Source organism: Callithrix jacchus, chromosome 10, assembly GCF_049354715.1.
Source record: "Callithrix jacchus isolate 240 chromosome 10, calJac240_pri, whole genome shotgun sequence".
NCBI classification, from domain to species: domain Eukaryota; kingdom Metazoa; phylum Chordata; class Mammalia; order Primates; family Cebidae; genus Callithrix; species Callithrix jacchus.
In genome coordinates, this window is record NC_133511.1 from 69,566,495 (window position 1) to 69,586,142 (window position 19,648).

At 37.3% G+C, this 19,648-nt stretch overlaps 1 protein-coding gene and 1 pseudogene across 3 annotated transcripts in view; both read left to right on the top strand.

Moving 5' to 3' along the window:
* Positions 1-19,648, top strand: part of RRM1 (ribonucleotide reductase catalytic subunit M1) — a 43,092-nt gene that overhangs the window by 22,245 nt on the left and 1,199 nt on the right. For all 3 annotated transcript variants that reach the window (XM_002754849.6, XM_078340351.1, XM_054241969.2), the window contains 11 exons: positions 1,057-1,198; positions 2,616-2,699; positions 4,338-4,499; positions 4,885-4,964; positions 5,937-6,138; positions 9,772-9,921; positions 10,128-10,349; positions 12,195-12,271; positions 15,296-15,431; positions 16,530-16,625; positions 18,317-18,505. In XM_002754849.6, coding sequence (XP_002754895.1) covers positions 1,057-1,198; positions 2,616-2,699; positions 4,338-4,499; positions 4,885-4,964; positions 5,937-6,138; positions 9,772-9,921; positions 10,128-10,349; positions 12,195-12,271; positions 15,296-15,431; positions 16,530-16,625; positions 18,317-18,505 — 1,540 coding nt within the window. The remainder of the gene's footprint in view (positions 1-1,056; positions 1,199-2,615; positions 2,700-4,337; positions 4,500-4,884; positions 4,965-5,936; positions 6,139-9,771; positions 9,922-10,127; positions 10,350-12,194; positions 12,272-15,295; positions 15,432-16,529; positions 16,626-18,316; positions 18,506-19,648) is intronic.
* On the top strand, positions 6,365-7,337 carry LOC144578119 (large ribosomal subunit protein eL19 pseudogene; annotated as a pseudogene).

Below are 19,648 nucleotides of genomic sequence, written 5' to 3' on the forward strand. Positions count from 1 at the left end.
TAGATTCGTCCATCCACTTTGGAGAATCTTTAGTAAAGTAAAACATGTACATATCTTTTGACCCAGCAGTTATTCTCCTAGGTTTATATTCTACAGAAATCCTTAGAGATAAACACAAGGTGATATGTTCAATAATTTTTATAGCAGCATTGTTTGGAATAGCAAATGAATTGGAAATAATCCAGATGTTCATCAACAGGCACATGGGACAAATGTATTTACAATAGAATACCTATCTATATCAATGAAAATAAAGTTTGTTTATATGTATCAAAAGGATTAATTTCTGTAAAACAATATTGAATTAAAACAAGTTGCAGAATGATAAGTAGATATGCAACCAGAAAATTTCTAAGTGTAGAACATGTAAAAATGTCATAATAGAAATGCTTGAAACTGTTAGGGGACTGCAATGAGGCTATATTTGTGGTGTCTAATTTTTTGAGGTAGGTGGCAAGTAAAGAGTATTTTTACATCATTCTCTACGTTTTTCTGAATGTCTAAATATTAAACACCTAGTCAATAGATAGAATCCACTTGTGTGATTGAATATTCAAAGCAGTGGGATGAGATTCAAAGTGGAAGTAAAGGGGTTGTCTTTAAAAAGACTGTAAAGGAGCTTTAATTTTGGTGGACATATCAAAGAATTGGTTGACCATTGGTTAGATTATTTTCATGAATGTTTATTTTTCTCAGCTTACTAACAACTTGAAAAGACTGTGATGTATGTTTATGAATTTGCATGAAAAATGTGGAAATGGCACATTTGCAATCTGGTGAAAATGTAGGTTAATAATTTAGACTTATAAGACTTCCTCCTAGACTTACTACTTCTAGGGGAGGTAGCAAGATTATTTCAAAATGATATTTTTATATGTTTTATTGTGTCATATACAGTAAAGTGGGTTTTTTTCCTTTGAAAAACACTTTGGAACTTTCTAAACTTCAACTCTTTTTTTTTTTTTTGCCTAACTTAGTGTCTTCATATTGAATAATCACTTTTGTGACACCACTTCATTTCCTTGCTCTAAGTTGAGACATTTTTTTCCCCCGTAGCTGTTTTCTTCTGAGTATGAAAGATGACAGCATTGAAGGCATTTATGACACTCTAAAGCAATGTGCATTGATTTCTAAGTCTGCTGGAGGAATTGGTGTTGCTGTGAGTTGTATTCGGGCTACTGGCAGCTACATTGCTGGGGTAAGTCTCTGCTATTTGACTTTTAAAGGAGGATTCAACTCTAAAAGCAAACAGGTTTATGGTTGAGAGGGCATATGCTATTATTTGGGAGTCCAGGGTCTCTGTTAATTACTAGAAGGCTATGTGACTTGGAGTGAGTCATTTCACTTCTGGCTTCATTTTCATCTATGTTATTAGAGGTTTAGATTTGACTAGATAATCTCTAGAATCCTTTTAACTCAGGATTTAGAATTCTAGCTTATTTTAGCAGTAGTAAGAGCAGCTAGCATTTATTGATTGCTTACTATATGTTGTCTGTTATGACTGTTTTACATGAAGTACTCATTTGACCCTTACTACAACCCTACGAGGTAGCTATGATTATAGACTCATGCCAGGAATTTTATTCCATGAAATAACCTCGTGAATAAAGGCACCATTGTCTAATTTTACAAGTGAGGAAATTGAGACGTAGAAAGTTGTTGCTTTCTGAGATCAATCACTTAATATGCGGCAGAGCCAGGATTCAGCCTTTATGCATTGAAACTTTATGTTGTAAACTCCAGCCCTTCGTTAGTTTACTATTCACTGGGGTGTTTACTATTCACTGGGGGTCAAGATAATGTTTTCGAATTAGACCTGGATTTAAATCCTAGCTCCACTACTTAATAGTAATGTGGCCTAGAGTTAATTATTTTATATCTGAATTTGTTTCCTTTTCTGTAAGGTGAAGAAAGTATCTAATCCTGTAGAATAAAGTTCCAGAGGGAAATTATTCCATTATGTGGTGTTTTGGAGGTGGTTTGATATATACAGCACTTTTACACAATGGTAAAGTGAGCCATTGCTCACTTATCTTTCTAGATTGTTTAAAGGCTTGTGTTGGGATCAGAAGGGTTATCTAAATAATTTGATGAAGTATCTTCTAGTCATAGGAGTCTATTTTATTAACATCATTCTGGAGTCCAATTATTGCTGAGAATCTCCTTTTACCTTATTTATTGCCCTGATATAGCCATTGCATATAATTCTTATTGTAAATTGCCTTGAATTCTTTTGGGGAAAAGGCATGGTGGTAGCGCTTAGACTCTTTTTTTTACTCTACCCAAAGTGTATCTTTATATAATGACCTTTAGAAGATGTAGAGTTTAAATTTAGCTACCTTGATTTTGGATTCCTTTGACTTGTAATTGTTATAGTTCATTGCAAATTAGAAATGCCATGAAGTAACTTAGTACATAATTGTAATTTATTCAATATTTTGTTGATTTGATTTGGGCATTATTTTTCCAAAGCAGAAGTAGAGATAGAGACCAGGTAAAACTTCATACCTTGCTACCTAGAAATTAGGCATCTTTTTTTAACAAAAAAATGGGGCCATTTTGTTCTTTTCTTTGCCGAGTGCCCTCTGTCTTTTTTATCATGGTCTCTCTTTTAGACTAATGGCAATTCCAATGGCCTTGTACCGATGCTGAGAGTATATAACAACACAGCTCGATATGTGGATCAAGGTGGGAACAAGGTAGGCTCCATAACTTGAAAGTACTGGAAATCAGAACTGAAGGTGCTAATAGATACTTAAGATGGTTCATTTATGTGTAGTTTCTAATTACTTTTTTTTACTTGTAAAATCAATTTGAGGAGGTATAATTATTTTAATGTACATATACTTTAAATGTACAGTTTGATGGATTTTGACAAATGTATACATTTGTGTAATCACACTGATAAAGAGGTAGAACATTTCCATTACCCCAAAATCTTTCCTCCCTCATATACGTTTACATTCAGTGATCCTGTCACCCCTTCCCACACATACTTTATGTGGCTCTAGGCAGCTACCGATCTATTCAGCTTTCTTATGTGGTAGTTTATTTGCAAAGAATTTCTCAAGTTATAACTCATATAAATATGTAACCTTGAAATAGGGTTGTGATATGTGGTCTAGGTTTTTCTTTTTTTCTTTTTTTTGTCTCTCTCTTATCACCCAGGCTGGGGTGTAATGGCACGATCTTGGCTCACCATAGCCTTGACCTCCCGGACCTAAGTGATCCTTCTGCCTCAGCCCTCCCATGTAGCTCAGACCATAGGCCTGTGCAACCACACCCAACTAATTTTTATACTTTTTGTTAGGATGGGGTCTCACTTTCTTGCTGTTCTCAAACTCCTAGGCTCAAGCTATCTACCTGCCTTAGCCTTCCAAAATGTTGGGATTACGGGTGTCAGCCACTGCACCTGGCCTAGGTTTTTCTTTAAAAAACAAAAAACAAAAAAACTGGAACAACAAAAGTCTCCCTAATTGGCTGGGTACGGTGACTCCCACCAGTAATCCCAGCACTTTGGGAGGCTGAGGTGGGTGGATCACTTGAGCTCATGAGTTCAAGACCAGCCTGGGCAACATGATGCAACCCCATCTCTACAAAAAATACAAAAATTAGCCAGGCGTTATGATGAATGCCTGGAGTCTCAGTTACTCAGGAGGCTGAGGTGGGAGGATGGCTTTAGCCTGGTAAGCAGGAGGTTGCAGTGAGCTGAGATTGCAACACTGCACTCCAGCCTGCGTGATAGAGCTAGACCTTGTCTCAAACAAAACAAAACAAACAAACAAAAACTCTCCCTAATTGATAGAAGAAACAGTAAAATTGAGAGAATTGTGTTGTTTACCTGATTTTATCACCAGGGTAGTTTGCAACTAGAATCTGCCTTTTGTGACCGTAGACATAATAATCACCTGTTAGTTTATAAATTTCTCTTTGATGGACTTGGGGACCTTGATAAGACAGATCAGCTTTTTGACCTTCAATAAGAGCATGGCTTATCTTGTCAAAGCAACTTCCTTTGGGCTTTATGTACATGTCATGTTGTGTAAAGTGAACTGGGCTATTGCTGAAGAGGAGGCTCCATCTGTAGTTCATCATGTCATTTTAGAAAAGTTAATCTTTCTTGTTTCACATTTTCTTTATATCATTTGTTCTTTTTTACTCATAGAATTATAAAATATTACTTTTATAGTGACATATGGAAAACTCATACTTTTATTTATGTTATTTAATTCATTATCGTGAAGGTCAAAGGAGATACTATAAAAGTGTTTTGGGAGACATGATGTTTCTTTGTTTCATTTCTATTCTGAAAAGAATTATGATTTATTTACCACTAGCGTCCTGGGGCATTTGCTATTTACCTGGAGCCTTGGCATTTAGACATCTTTGAATTTCTTGATTTAAAGAAGAACACAGGAAAAGAAGAACAGCGTGCCAGAGATCTTTTTTTTGCTCTTTGGATTCCGGATCTCTTCATGAAACGAGTGGAGACTAATCAGGTGAGAAATAGGTACCTGTTGGTAATGGCAACTCGATTCACATGAGCTTTCTCTTTTTTAGTCACCTTAAGTCATGCTTAGGAAGAGCCCGTCTATGTGTGATGCCACAGAAGGCATTCTGTACAAGTTAAGAGATACTGTGCTGGTGGTCTTCTTATATTTCTATTTGCTAAAGTAGATGCTATGTGACCTAAATGCTTAAAAGGTCATGTATAAACAGGCAGACCTAGAAGTTTGGGCCTAGACTTGAAAATGATTATTTCTACAGCACATTTCCAAGAGAGATTATGAAAGTCACCTTATGCTTGCAATGTTTCTAATGCATTATGCTTGGTTATTTGAAGTTTCTTATGGGTGGTTTTGTCCTTTTTTTTTTTTTTAATAGGACTGGTCTTTGATGTGTCCAAATGAGTGTCCTGGTCTGGATGAGGTTTGGGGAGAGGAATTTGAGAAACTATATGAAAGGTATGGGAACAATATGAAAGAAAACAATAATGTTTTACCATGGTGTCTCTTATTTCAGGGGTCCAAATATCAAAAGTTCTTGTCAAGAATCTTCTGAAGCATCTAAGAGAAAAAGTGACTAAAAATTTCAGTCAGATTTGCTTCCTGACTCTTCACCAAAACTGAGTTGTGTCTGTCTTTCTTAAAACTTTGGGATGTATAAATAGGTTCTTGGGATTTTTAATTGATACTTATAAAAATTAAGAAGATGACTAGCAGAGTTATTATTTTGCTTTGTCATACAGTACTTTTTATAAGTTATGCTTTATATTGCATAAAGGAATCATGGGTGACTAGGACACATATGTCAATAGTTTATTAAGAGTAGCATAATAGGCCAGGTGCAGTGGCTCACGCCTGTAATCTCAGCACTTCTGGAGGCCAAAGCAGGTGGATCACTTGAGGTCAGGGGTTTGAGACCAGGTTGGTCAACATTGTGAAACCCTGTCTCTAGTAAAAATACAAAAATTAGCTGGGAGTGGTGGTGCATACCTGTAGTCCCAACTACTTGAGAGGCTGAGGCAGGAGAATCACTTGAACCTGGGAGGCAGCAGTTGCAGTGAGCTGAGATTGTACCACTGCACTACAGCCTGGGCAACAGAGCGAAACTCCATCTCAAAAAAAAAAAAAAAAAAAAATTAGCACAATATTAAGAGATTTGACTTCCTTAGTTTTTACTCTTTTTTATTATGAAAGGTATTATTTGGTTTAGTGGTATTGGGATCATTTGCAGAAGGCTAAAACTGCCTCATTTTCCTCTATGGCTTTAGCCAGAGTAAAATAAATATTGTATTCCTTTTTTTTTTCTTTAGCAAAACTTAGAAAAAATTAAAGAGTTTTCATAACTTTATATTTTAATGTCTTCAGGTTGTCTACAATAATGATTTGTTTAGGGACTAATATATATTAAATAATATTTTCTGTGCCTGTCAGTTATGAGAAACAGCGTCGTGTCCGCAAAGTTGTAAAAGCTCAGCAGCTTTGGTATGCCATCATCGAGTCTCAGACAGAGACAGGTACCCCGTATATGCTCTATAAAGATTCCTGTAATCGGAAGAGCAACCAGCAGAACCTGGGAACCATCAAATGCAGCAACCTGTGCACAGAAATAGTAGAGTACACCAGCAAAGATGAGGTAGGTAGAAAAAATTCTTCCTAGAGTACTAAGAAAAAGACCTTAGGCAGTTACTGTTCGTGAATTCCTCACTTGATTTCAGTTGAGATGAGTGAAGGGAGTTTTCATAGTTGTTAACAGAAGAACACTAATAAAGGCAGATAGCAAAGGAAGGAAGGAGTATGATCTGTGCCTATAAATGCTTTTTAGTCAAAGCTATATGGGAAAGACTCAGTTTTTTCTTATACATGCATCATTTTAATAATATTTACTCAAGAAAAATAGAAATATGCAGTTATGTTGGTTTAGGACACACACAAAAATGTGTTAGGATGTACATTTAATTAAAGGTATGTAAGCCTTGGCTCTTTCCTTTCACTGCTGTGGACACAGCCATAAATGAGTATGCTCAGGCTTCAGAAGAGGCTCGTCTCTAGTGTCCTTTGCTGTAGCAAGAAGGTCTGGTTGGACCCCAATGAGACCAACGAAATCGCCAGTGCCAGCTCCTGTCGGCAGATCAGAAGCTAATCAAAAATGGGCTGATCATCCACAAGCCTGTGACGGTCCATTCCTGGGCTGATGCTGGAAAAACACCTTGGCCTGCCAGCAAGGCAGGCATGTGGGCATAGGTAAGTGTAAGGGTACAGTCAATGCCCAAATGCCAGAGAAGGTCACGTGGATGAGGAGAATGAGGATTCTGTGCCAGCTGCTTGGAAGATATTGGCAATCTAAGAAGATTGATTGCCACATGTATCACAGCCTGTACCTGAAGGTGAAGGGGAATGTGTTCAAAAACAAGCGGATTCTCAGGGAATACATTCACAAGCTGAAGGCAGACAAGGCCCACAAAAAGCTCCTGGCTGACCAGGCTGAGGCCTGCAGGTCTAAGACCAAGGAAGCACGCAAGTGCCGTGAAGAGCGACTCTAGGCCAAGAAGGAGGAGATCATCAAGACTTTGTCCAAGGAGGAAAAGACCAAGAAGTAAAAGCTCCCCCTTTGTCTGTACATACTGTCCTCCATGATTACATAAATCAGCCATTAAAATAAAACAAGCCATTTTTTGCTTAAAAAAAAAAAAAAAAACGTAAGCCTTGAGCCAGGAAAGTGGAGGCTGCAGTGGGCTGAGATTGTGTCACTGTACTCCATCCCTAGTGACAAAATGAGACCCTATCTCAAAACAAAACAAAACAAAAACCAAAAACAACAACAAAAAAATGTAAGTTTATAGAGGGTCCTTTCAGTGAATGGTGAGATAAAATTCTAATCTCAAGTCTAGAAAGAGACTTCACAGAAGAATTAAGGCTAGAAATGGGACATGGATTTGGTGTTTTAAAAAAAAGTTTTAGGGAAGAACTTTCCATTTGGAAAGAGTGGTCTGTATGATACATCAGAGATAGGGCTGGGTTTTGTGCAGGGTGTCAAGTAAATTTGTTTTTATGGTGCAAGTAGATTAATCATTGGAATATGGAGAGATGGCTATGGCTGGGGGAAGGGAGATGGAAGGTAGAAGATTACATGTCACAGAGATAGGAAGCCCTTGTAGGTTTCTGACAGGAAAATAGCATCAAATAGCAACAAATAGTGTCTTGTTGTGAGAAGAGGTTAGAGATTAGCCTAGGGAGATTGTTGTAGTAGTTGGATGACAGGCTGCTTTGATACTGTGTGTAAATTACGGAAATGAGGCAGGAGTAGATCCTCGATTCTAGGACCTTAAAAAAAGGCAAATGGAAAGTTATAAAGTAAATGGAAATTGAGTAAAATACACTGCTAAGGTTACAGTTTAATTCAAAATTTATTGAGTACCAGCTATATGTAAAACACTGTATTAAATGCTCTGAAAATATAAACAAATATGCTGCCCTCTGGAAACTTCTAATTTAGTTGGAATAAATTGACATGTATTCAAGTAACTATTATGCAAGATAGATTATATTATAGAGACTAGTGTAACCTTTTTAAAATAAAAACCAGATAATGTCATTTGTCTACACAAAACTACTCTTTGGCTTGCCAGCTCATGAAGAATTCTTTTTTTCTTTTGAGTCAAGACTAAGATCTTACTCTGTTGCCCAGGCTGGAGTGTGGCTCACTGGAACCTCAAGTTCTTTATGTAAATCGAGATATAATTCACTCTTTTAAAAAATGTATAATTCGGTGTTTTTTAGTATATCTACAAGTCTGCGCAACCATTACCACTATCTAATTGTTGTACATTTTTATCACTCTAGATAATGAAACCCTGTACCGATTAGCAGTCACTCCCTGTTCCCTTCTTCCCTCAGCCCTTGACAACCACCAATATATTTTTTGTCTCTGGATTTGTGGACACTGTGGGCATTCCATATGAATGGAATCATATAACATGTGGCCTTTTGTGTCAGACTTCTTTCACTTAGCATGCGCTTAAGGGTTATTCATATTGTAGCATGTTTCAGTTATTCATTCCTTTCCATCCAGAGTTCTTACAATGTCCTTCAAAGTCCTAACGCACCTCATCTGCGATTGCATTCCCCTTTGTTCACTGTGTTCCAACCCTATTAGTTTTCTTGCTGTTTCTCAAACATGTCAGACATGCTCCTACCTGAAGATTTTTGCTCTTTCTTGCCACTTGAATGTTAAAATGCACCCCCTCTCCCCATAGCCACATAGTTTGGTTTCTAACCTGTTAGTTCTTTGTTCATATGCAATATTTTCCGTGAAGTTTTTCTTGACAACTCTGTTTAAAAATGACACCCCTTCATCTTTATCCCCAGTACTCTCTGTCTTCTTTTCCTGCCTATTTTTCTCCCTGGCATTTATTAGACTTCTGTGATCCAAGCTATATTTTAAAAACAGGTATTTGGCAACATGTGTAGAATGGAGTTGATGTGAAGGGCATCAAGAGTTCAACTGATGCCAGGTGAGAGAAGTTGAGACTTTGGGTTGGAATGGTCATAATCCAAATGGAAAAGGAAGTATATTCATTCAACATTATCAAGACTTACTGTATGCCAGATGTGTTGCTAGTGCTATAAATATAAATATATATAAGATGTGATCCTTGTGTTAAGAAGCTCACTGCCTAGTGTAGTGTAGTGGAGGAATCACTGGAAGAGCTTTTTTGAAATTCAAAAATTAGGATCCTTTGTTGCTAAGCTTGTCAGAGTTTCAGTGAGGTGAGGTAGACATGTGTTTTGAAGAACTTTCTGCAGTGATGGAAATATTCTCTATCTGGCAGCTAGTGAACATTTGAAACATGACTAGTGCAACTGAAAAACTCAAATTTTATTTCATTTTAAATAGATACATGTAGCTAGTGCCTACCATATTGCAGGCAGTCATCTACTGAATACTGAGATAAGTGTATGTAAAATGTTAATTATAACATAGTGTGATATATGTCTGGTAATAGAGATGTGTACTGTGGAACACTGGGTTCTCTAGCTTACCTATTTTGCTGATGCATGTTATAACTAACATATATGATTAGGTATTGAAATAGAATCAGTGGGATTTAGAAATAGACTGATGAATGGTGAAGAGGGAGAAGTCAAATATAAACATTTAAAATTTTAATGTCTGAGAGTCTTAGAGGCTCACGTGGTGGTGTGATTGATACAGAGAGTAGAAATAAAAATTGTGTGATTCTTGACCTTTTTTTTTTTTACATTCCAGGTTGCTGTTTGTAATTTGGCTTCCCTGGCCCTGAATATGTATGTCACATCAGAACACACATATGACTTTCAGAAGTTAGCTGAAGTCACTAAAGTCATTGTCCGAAACTTGAATAAAATTATTGATATAAACTACTATCCTGTACCAGAGGTATGAATAGATTTCTCTCCTTATTGGCAATGATTGAAATCCAAATTGAAAGGAATCAGTCATGATCTGCAAGTCATCATTTAAATGGTTATCAATAAAATGGTGTGAGAAAGCTGAGATAAAAGAGGTAATCTCTTTCATTTGGTGTAGAATGTTGCTTTTCCTGTTCAGTAATGTTTTCTCCTTTAAAATCTGTTGACACAAAGGCATGCCTATCAAATAAACGTCATCGCCCCATTGGAATTGGGGTACAAGGTCTGGCAGATGCTTTTATCCTGATGAGATACCCTTTTGAGAGTGCAGAAGCTCAGTTATTGAATAAGCAGATCTTTGAAACTATTTATTACGGAGCCCTGGAAGCCAGCTGTGACCTTGCCAAAGAGCATGGACCATATGAAACCTATGAGGGCTCTCCAGTTAGCAGAGGAGTAAGTATATGGATGAAATTGTTTTTGCCTATAAGTAACTGTAGTGGGCTGAATGGTCACCCGACAAAAGGATATGTCCGCATCCTAATTCCTGGAACCTGTGAATTTCATTCAAAAAAGGGTTTTTACAGATGTAATTAAGAACCTTGAGATAAGGCGATTTACCTAGATCATCCAGGTGGGCTCTAAATCTAATGACAGTTGTCTGGCAAGAGACATAGAAGGGGAAGCAACATGACTATGAAGGCAGAAATTGGAGTGTTAAAACCACAAGCTGTGGAATGCTGATAGCCACTATAAGAGGCAAGGAACAGAATCTCTTCTAGTGCCTTTGGAGGGAGTGTGGCCCTCCCAACATGTTGATTTTGGGCTTCTGGTCTTCAGCCTATAAGATAATAAATTTTTGTTACTTTAAGTTTACAAGTTTTTGGTAATTTGTTGCACCAGCTGAAGGAAACTTTAATACCTTTGTCCTCTGGAGTAAAAATGATATTCTGTTTTAATCTCTTATTTAGAACTAGTCATTGCTAAAATAATGTAAGAGGGATGCTGCTTGTGTTAGTTTTCTGTGGATTAAAACATGCATTCATTATCTCACAGTTTCCGCAGGTCAGGAGTCCAGACTTAGCTGGGCCCTTTTTGTGTCTGTGTTCAAGATGTTGGTATGGGCTGTGGTCTTATCTGAGGCACAGAGTTCTCTTCCAGGCTCACCTGGTTGTTGGCAAAATATGTTTTGAGAATTCATGGCATCTTGCTTCTTTAAGGCCAGTCGGGAGACAATCTCTCATTTCAAATGGGGCACAGTCTCGTCTCTCTTTTGAGGGCTTTCACCTGATAAGTCAGGTCTACATAGGATAATTACCCTCTCACCTTTCCACCTCCCCCCTGCTTTTTTAGTGGGGGCAGAGTCTCACTTTGTCACCCAGGCTGGAGTGTGTGGTGTGATCTCAGATCACTGCACCCTCCGCTTCCCAGGTTCAAGTGATTTGATTCTCCTGCCTCAAGTCTCCCAAGTAGCTGGGATTATGGGTGTGTGCCACCTCATCTGTCTAATTTTTGTATTTTTAGTAGAGATGGGTTTTACCCTGTTGGCCAGGCTGGTCTCAAATTCCTGACCTCAGGTTATCCGTCTGCCTCGGACTCCCTAAGTGCTGGGGTTACAGGCATGAATCACTGTTCCTGGTGTAATCTTCCTTTTATTTAACTCACAATCAGCTGATTTGCAACCTTAATTACCCCTGCAGAAACCTTTCACCTTTGCCATAATCACTGGAGTGACATCCATCCTATTCTCAGGTCATGTCCACACTCAAGTGGAGATTATAAACAGCCTGTGCACTAAGGTGTGGGAATCTGGGGAGCTGTCTTAGAATTCTGCCTTTATTATCAGTAATGTGATTCTTTTCTACATAAAATGTTAATTTCATTTCTGACATTCCTGCTGATATTAGAAAATCTATTCTGTGCTGATATTAGAAAATAGGCGTTTTTAGCTAAGTAAACAGATCAAGGGACAGATCAAGGCAATGAAGAAAGACAAGGTTAAAGTGACAGTTTTACTGTAAAAAAATGTTATCAGCCACATGCTTTCATGAATGTTAGAGTTTTCTGGTTTGTAGATATTATGTGGGATAATCAGCTTTCTTAACCTACTTCTGATTAATATGACTACATGGAATTTTGTCCAGGAAAATCTCTAGAGCATGTATTCCTCATCATAGAGGTCGATTAGAAGACAGCATTTGTTTGGGATGTGGGGCATGGCAGCTAGTCTTTTTTTTTTTTTTTTTTTTTGGTCATAATTTTAACTTGCTGTAGAATAAATTTGAGTTGTGTATTCCTTAGATTCTTCAGTATGATATGTGGAATGTTACTCCCACAGACCTATGGGACTGGAAGCTTCTCAAGGAGAAGATTGCAAAGTAAGTGAAGAGATGTAAAGTAACTCTGAAGGCAGAAGGGTTTAGGTTCTCCTTCTGGCTCTTCAGAAGTTAGATATGTCAGTTTAACTTCTTAAACTCATTTATTACAAGTGGGGCTAAAATGACCTATCTCACAGAGCTATTTTGGGAAGACTTCGTAAAATAATATATAGAGTAACTTGTAAGTTGCTTGGCACAATGAAAGCATTTCAGTACATGGTAGGAATTACTATTATTAGTTGATCTTATTTTAGGGACTTAACACACCTAGATTAGGTACTTTTCTTTCTCATTAAGGCTTTTTTCCAACTATGCTTTTTTTGAAAAAAAAAAAAAAAAAAAAAAAAGTTTTTCATTCTTATTATTTCCCAAGTTACTTACATTGGGCATATAAATGGCTTTTGTTTGAATTGATTGTCATAGGAATAAGGGATTTTGGAAGAGCTTTTGTAGGGTAATGTGTTTAACTGTATGAAAGAAAAATTTTAAAATTGAGTTTTTTGTAGGCCTTTCAAACTAATAAGCATAAGGGATTGGAAAGCAGGCAGAATGTTTTGCAGAGTAAATAACAAAACAAATCGTTTTTGTTCTCTATCATGATAACTTTGTCATCTGTGGGTTAATGCATATATACAAAGTGATTAATATTTGGAGAATGAAGCAGTAGCTTTAAAATGCTCTTAAAAAAAACTGTTTTCCTTAAAATTGTTTTCTTACTCAAATAATACATGTTAGAAAATTTAGGAAAACATAGATTTGGAAAGAGAAAATGAAAATTATCCTAATATTGCCTCCCCCCAAAAAAGTATATGCATCTTAGTGTGTGTCATTCTTTAGGCTTTCCTCTAAGAGTACACACACGTGTGTATTTACATGGAAATTCAACTTTTTAAAAAATGGACCTGTACTGTATTTTTATATTTTTTTTCCTCAAAATGCTATGGCTTAGTTTTTTATATACATAACTTTTTTTCTAATTTCAAAATCAGTATATGAACACACATTTATTATTAATGTGTGTTCACATACAGAAATAAAATAGAAAGGAAAAGCCCTTCTTCAAACTTCTGCCAACCATTTGTCTCAGGAAACAAACCAAAAAACTAACTTACTCTTTTTCCCAGAGATAAGACTTGTTAATGGCATGTATTTTTTCTAGACCTTTTCAGTACATTTGCAGATAGATACACATACACAGTTTGTCATATAAATGTGATCAAACTTGATGTATTCTGGGCTGGTCGCCGTGGCTCACGTCTGTAATCTCAGCACTTTGAGATGCTGAGGTGGGCAGATCACTTGAGGTCAGGAGTTCAAGACCAGCCTGGTCAACATGGCAAAACTTTGTCTGTACTAAAAATACAAAAATTAGCTGGGTATGTGGTGCATACCTGTAATCCTAGCTACTTGGGAGGCTGAGGCATGTGAATCGCTTGAACCTGGAAGGTGATTACAGTGAGCTGAGATCGCGCCACTGTATTCCAGCCTGGGTGACTAAGTGAGACTCAGTCTCAAAAAAGAAACCAAACTTGATATATTCTGAGACTTGTTATTTATTGATTTATTTTGGAGCTCTTTCTCTTTTAGTACATGTAGATCTACCTAATGTTTTTAATGATTACAGACAATTCTGTAGTTTGGATATATCATATATATAGGACTTTTCACATCATTTTCCTGTCTGTAGACAGATGATATTGCTATTTTACAGATGAATAAGTAAAGACATGAAGATAGTTGGTAGTCTGCTTGATACCTCACTAAAAAGTGACAAAGTAAGGTGGAGAACCATACCCCAAATAAAGTAAATAAATAATAAAAACTAAAAAGTAGAGAACCCAGTTGTATGAGTCCATTCTTACACTGTTATAAAGAACTGCCTGAGACTAGGTAATTTATAAAGGAAAGAGGTTTAATTGACTCACAGTTCTGCAGGGCTGGGGAGGCCTCAGGAAACTTAGAATCATGGCAGAAGGGAAGGCAAACAGGTCCTTTTTTATATGGCAGCAAGTGAAGTGCCGAGTTTATAAGGGAGAACAGCCCCTTATAAAACCAGATCTTGTGAGAACCCACTATTATGAGAACAGCATGAGGGTAACTTCCCCCATGATTGAATTACCTCCTATCAGGTCCCTCCCATAACACGTGGGGATTATGAGAACTACAATTCAAGATGAGATTTGGTGGGGACACAACCAAACCAAATCTCTAGTTGTACAGACTCCATCAGGATATGAGGCTGTATGCTAAGCACTGTATTAATCCATAGGTATAGAATGTAGAAAAGACAGGCTGTTTGTGTTTTTAAAACTTGAGACTAAGAAGACAAATAGTTAAGGCATAAGGAAAGGTACAGGTCAGAGAAAATGTTTGCAGAGCAGATATTTGTATTTGACATTTGTATTTGTGCCTGCCTGATCAGGAAAGATGTTTTAAAATTGGTGTCAATTAGGCTGAGCTTTGAAGGGTGAGCTGGGGCAGTTGGGAGATTTCTCAGTATGTCAGATAGTATATTCTCCCTTAAGTACTCTTGGGCATTGATTAGTCAAAATATGTTGACCTTCTTCCAGTAACTTATAATTAAAGAATATACTTTGAGCATAATTTTTTCCTGTTCACATAATAGTGGAGAATTATGGTGATACATGTCTGATTCTGACCACTTTCTCATTATTTTTCTAGAAGGGGCCTAGGCACTTAGAAAAGAATGAGGGTTGAATGAGCATACCCTGATACAGGTGGGGAGTGCTTCAAGTCATGATAAGGATTGCCAACAATAAAAATTGTATTAATTCAGTTTAGGAGTCAGGCATTTAAGAGAAGAGTGAGCTATAATAGCACCCATACTGTGGAACTGCCTCCATGTAGGAGTTTAATTGCCTCCATGTAGGAGTTTTTGAATTAGATGAGTTCAATACATCTATGATGTTACAGCATCTGCATTTACTACAGTGACTTAAAGTAGCTGCTTTCCTGGCAGATTGTAGCTTTGGGACTAGTACCTGATAATCTCCTTTTCTTTAGGTATGGTATAAGAAACAGTTTACTTATTGCCCCGATGCCTACAGCTTCCACTGCTCAGATCCTGGGGAATAATGAGTCTATTGAACCTTACACCAGCAACATCTATACTCGCAGAGTGTTGTCAGGAGAATTTCAGGTGAGCAGTTCACAACCAGCCCTCCAGGGAGATCTTTCAAAAGCTTAATATTGGAAGTTTATGCTCACTCATGTTTAATTTGCCCGTTTTCTTAGTTTGGATGCAAAGCTTTGATAAAGAGAGTCATCTTCATCTCTAATATTATTCTTTGTTATTAATATTTCAGCATGAAATAGGCATTTAATCTGTCGAAAGAATGATTGAGGGCTGGGTATCAAAGTAACTTGTTGATAGTAGAGTTAACATGTTTAACTGTTATGTAATCATAGTGATGTAGTCTACAATTTCCTCCAGATGCTTAAGTTATGATACTCAACATGCGTAAAGAAGTAGCATTTAAGGCAGTGGTTCTCAGGCTTGGTTACAAAATAGAATTTATGGTGGGCAGGACTACTTTTTATTTTATTTTTAAGGTTCCCAGGTAATTCTTATGTGCAGCTGGGGTTGAGAACCTCAATTTAAAAGACTATTTGTGAATTTCCAGATATCTTGAAATAAGGTTCTGTAAAGTTCAAGAAGAATACGTTTCTAATTTTTTTAACCTAAGTATTTATAGATTTACCTGTCTTAGGTGTTGTTCTTTTTACTTTGGCAAATGTCATATATTATGTTTCTTTTTTAATTAAAATATTTTTTTCAGTTTTTTGAGGCATAATTGACAAATAAAAATTGTGTGTATATCAAAGTTGTACAGTTACCACATCACAATGTTTTTGTTATTGATTTCGAGAAAGTATCCCGCTTTATCACCCAGGCTGGAGTGCAGTGATATGATCTTGGCTCACTGCAACCTCTGCCTCCTGGGTTTAAGCAATTCTCGTGCCTCAGCCTCCCAATTAGCTGGGATTACAGGCAGGCTGCATCACCACACCTGGCTAATTATATTCTTTCTTGAATAACAGATGTCAGGATCTTAAAGGAATATAGTTTTATGTGGTGGGATTGATGTCTCAGTTTTATAAAAAATAGAATTTACCAAAAAAGCAATCTAACATTAAATAATTCTTAAGTGATTTCAGTTTAAGCTTCAAACCTGTGGTCCTATCTAGGTTGTCACTGTTATTTATTACTTCATATATTTTCTGCTTTTCCATCCAGATTGTAAATCCTCACTTACTGAAAGATCTTACTGAACGGGGGCTATGGCATGAAGAGATGAAAAACCAGATTATTGCATGCAATGGCTCTATCCAGGTATAGAATGAAAATGAAGTGTACTTTGCAGGGGCTGAGTTGGACAATGTCGTGCCTCCTTGCTCATCCCAGAATGGAGAGAACGACTTCAGTGTGTTCATTTGGCTCTGGTTATGTAGCTTTGTCCACCTATGCATTGTTGTGCTAGGATTGTACACATCTTTACTTAGCCCTTACCATCCTGTTTTTTAATTTTTCTGCATCTTAGAATCAACTGGGGAGCTTTTAAAATCCTGAAGCTTAGGTTGCATTCCTTACCAATTAAATGTCTGGGAGCGGGAGCCAGACATCAATTTTTATTTTTTATTTTTGAGATGGAGAGTTTGTTGCCCAGGCTGGGGTGCAGTGGCACGATCATGGCTCACTGCAACCTCTGCCTCCTGGGTTCAAGCGATTCTACTGCCTCAGCCTCCCATTTAGCTGGAATTACAGGTTCCCGCCACCCAGCTAATTTTTGTATTTTTAGTAGAGATGGGTTTTACCATGTTGGCCAGGCTAGTTTCAAACTCCTGAGCTCAAGTGATCTGCCTGTTGCGGCCTCTCAGAGTGCTGGGATTTTTTTTTTTCCAGACGGAGTTTTGCTGTTGTTACCCAGCCTGGAGTGCAATGGCACGATCTCGGCTCACCGCAACCTCCGCCTCCTGGGTTCAAGCAATTCTCCTGCCTCAGCCTCCTGAGTAGCTGGGACTACAGGCATGCACCCCCACGCCCAGCTAATTTTTGTATTTTTAGTAGAGATGGGGTTTCACCTTGTTGACCAGGATAGTCTCGATCTCTTGACCTCGTGATCCACCCGCCTCAGTCTCCCAAAGTGCTGGGATTATAGGCGTGAGCCACCATGCTCGGCCGAGTGCTGGGATTATATGTATGAGCCACTGTTCCTGGCCTCAGACATCAATGCTTTTTAAAGAGTCCTTCAGTGATTCCAAAGTGCATCAAAATTTGGGGGATCATTGATAGACTGAAATTAAGAGAGTCAAACTTAATTAAAAGGCATGGTAGAGATTGAGGACTGATAGTCCAAAAGACAGAGTCACAAATAGTTTAAATATTTGCAGCTGAATTTCAAGAGGCATTTATTTGCAGGTAGAGACCTCTGGCTAAATGTTGATCTGCTTAGCAACACAGATGAAGAGTCCTGTAACAGTTCCATATTTGATGACAGAAACTGTAGCATTAGCCAGTCTGTGTGTTTTAATGAACGTTAACCCTAGACCTAAGAAAACCTGATTTCTTTGGATTCCAAAGGTAGTTTGAAATCCTAGTTTATTTAAAGGGTTTTATCTCATTGCTTCCCTTGATCCCTGTAAATTACAGCCCTCATTTTTTTGTGTTTTCTGCAAAACTCAAGGGGTTATTTATTGCTGCTTAGCCCTGACTTTTCCTTTCTTTCTTAAGTGCCTCTAGAAGAAGGAATGTTTGGATCATAAACCAATATTTTAATTGGCTTATTACCAAAAAAAAAAGGAATGCTTAAATTACTGTCACCAGATTAGTTGGTTAGATGGGGTTTTGTTCAACTTTCTAAATAGTCTTGGTAAACTTGATAAAGATCATATCATATGATAACTGAATGGTAAGGTCAAATCTGGCAGGAAGTAGAACCAAGGTCAAACCCTTGTGTCACTATTCTATTAATCATACTGCTTTGTTTACCAGAGTAAAATAAACATTTGGTTTTCATTCTTTAGAGCATACCAGAAATTCCTGATGATCTGAAGCAACTTTATAAAACTGTGTGGGAAATCTCTCAGAAGACTGTTCTCAGGATGGCTGCTGAGAGAGGTGCTTTCATTGATCAAAGCCAGTCTTTGAATATCCACATTGCTGAGCCTAACTATGGCAAACTCACTAGTATGCACTTCTACGGCTGGAAGCAGGTTAGTAGAGAATATCAAGGAGGACTTAACTGCCAGTTTGAGATATTTTGGCATTGGAATGATTTTATATTCTAGCCACCTGTTAAATATTACCACCTAGAAATTCTTTAAGTTCAAATCCAGTATGTTAAAACCAACCTACGGTGTTTATACCAAATCAAGGTATTGCCTTGGATTTTCTTGTTTTTGTTAGGTTTCTTTCCTTCTTAGGTTTGAAAACTTGGAGTTACCTGTGATCCTTTCCTTCCTTTAGTCTCCGTGCAATTACTAACCAAGTTGTGTTGATTGTTCCTTTGTATTATTTCTTAAGTATCTTCCTTCCAATTCTGCTGCTTTTATTCTAAACTGATCTTATTGCTTCTAATATTTCTGCTCCTAGCCATTTTGTGTGCATTATCACCATTCCTCAAACAAAACTTTGCACACGTCAACCCACTATTCAAAAATGTAAAAGCCAGATTACCTACCTAGTCATTGCTACATGTAAAGTCTGCTGATTTTGGATTATGTTCTTATTCCCTGATAATGTATTGGGTATCTATGTAGAATTATAAATTTGTTTGTTAATTTAAGATTTATTGAACATCTAGTATATGCCAGGACTGAGGATGCTGAATAGAAAATAATGATCCTTATCTTTGAAGTCTTATAGTCTGTTATACAGAGACACAGTCTACTTGTCTAAATAGTTATAACCTAAAGCAGACATGTTGTCTTGGGCAAACCTGGAAGTCATATACATAAAAACAAAGACAAAATAATAAAAATGTTTGACGTTTCCAAAGAGACAAGCCTGTTTTAGGGGTGAAAAGAACAGGGTTTACTGTCTGACTCAAAGCATTTTTGAGAGTACTGCTAGAGGAGATAGAATTCTGAGTTTAAAAAAGAGTTTGACCTGGTTCATGGGAATGTATTTTATTTATGTATTTATGTATGTTTGTACATATGCATGCATTTATTTATTTAGAGACAGAGACTTGCTGTGTTGTCCAGGCTGGAGTATAGCTGCGTGATCTTGGCTCACTGCAACCTCTGTCTTGGGTTCAAGTGATTCTTGTGTTTCAGCTCCTCAGTAGCCAGGATCACAGGCGGTGATCCTGGCTAACTTTTGTATTTTTAGTGGAGATAGCGTTTTGCCATGTT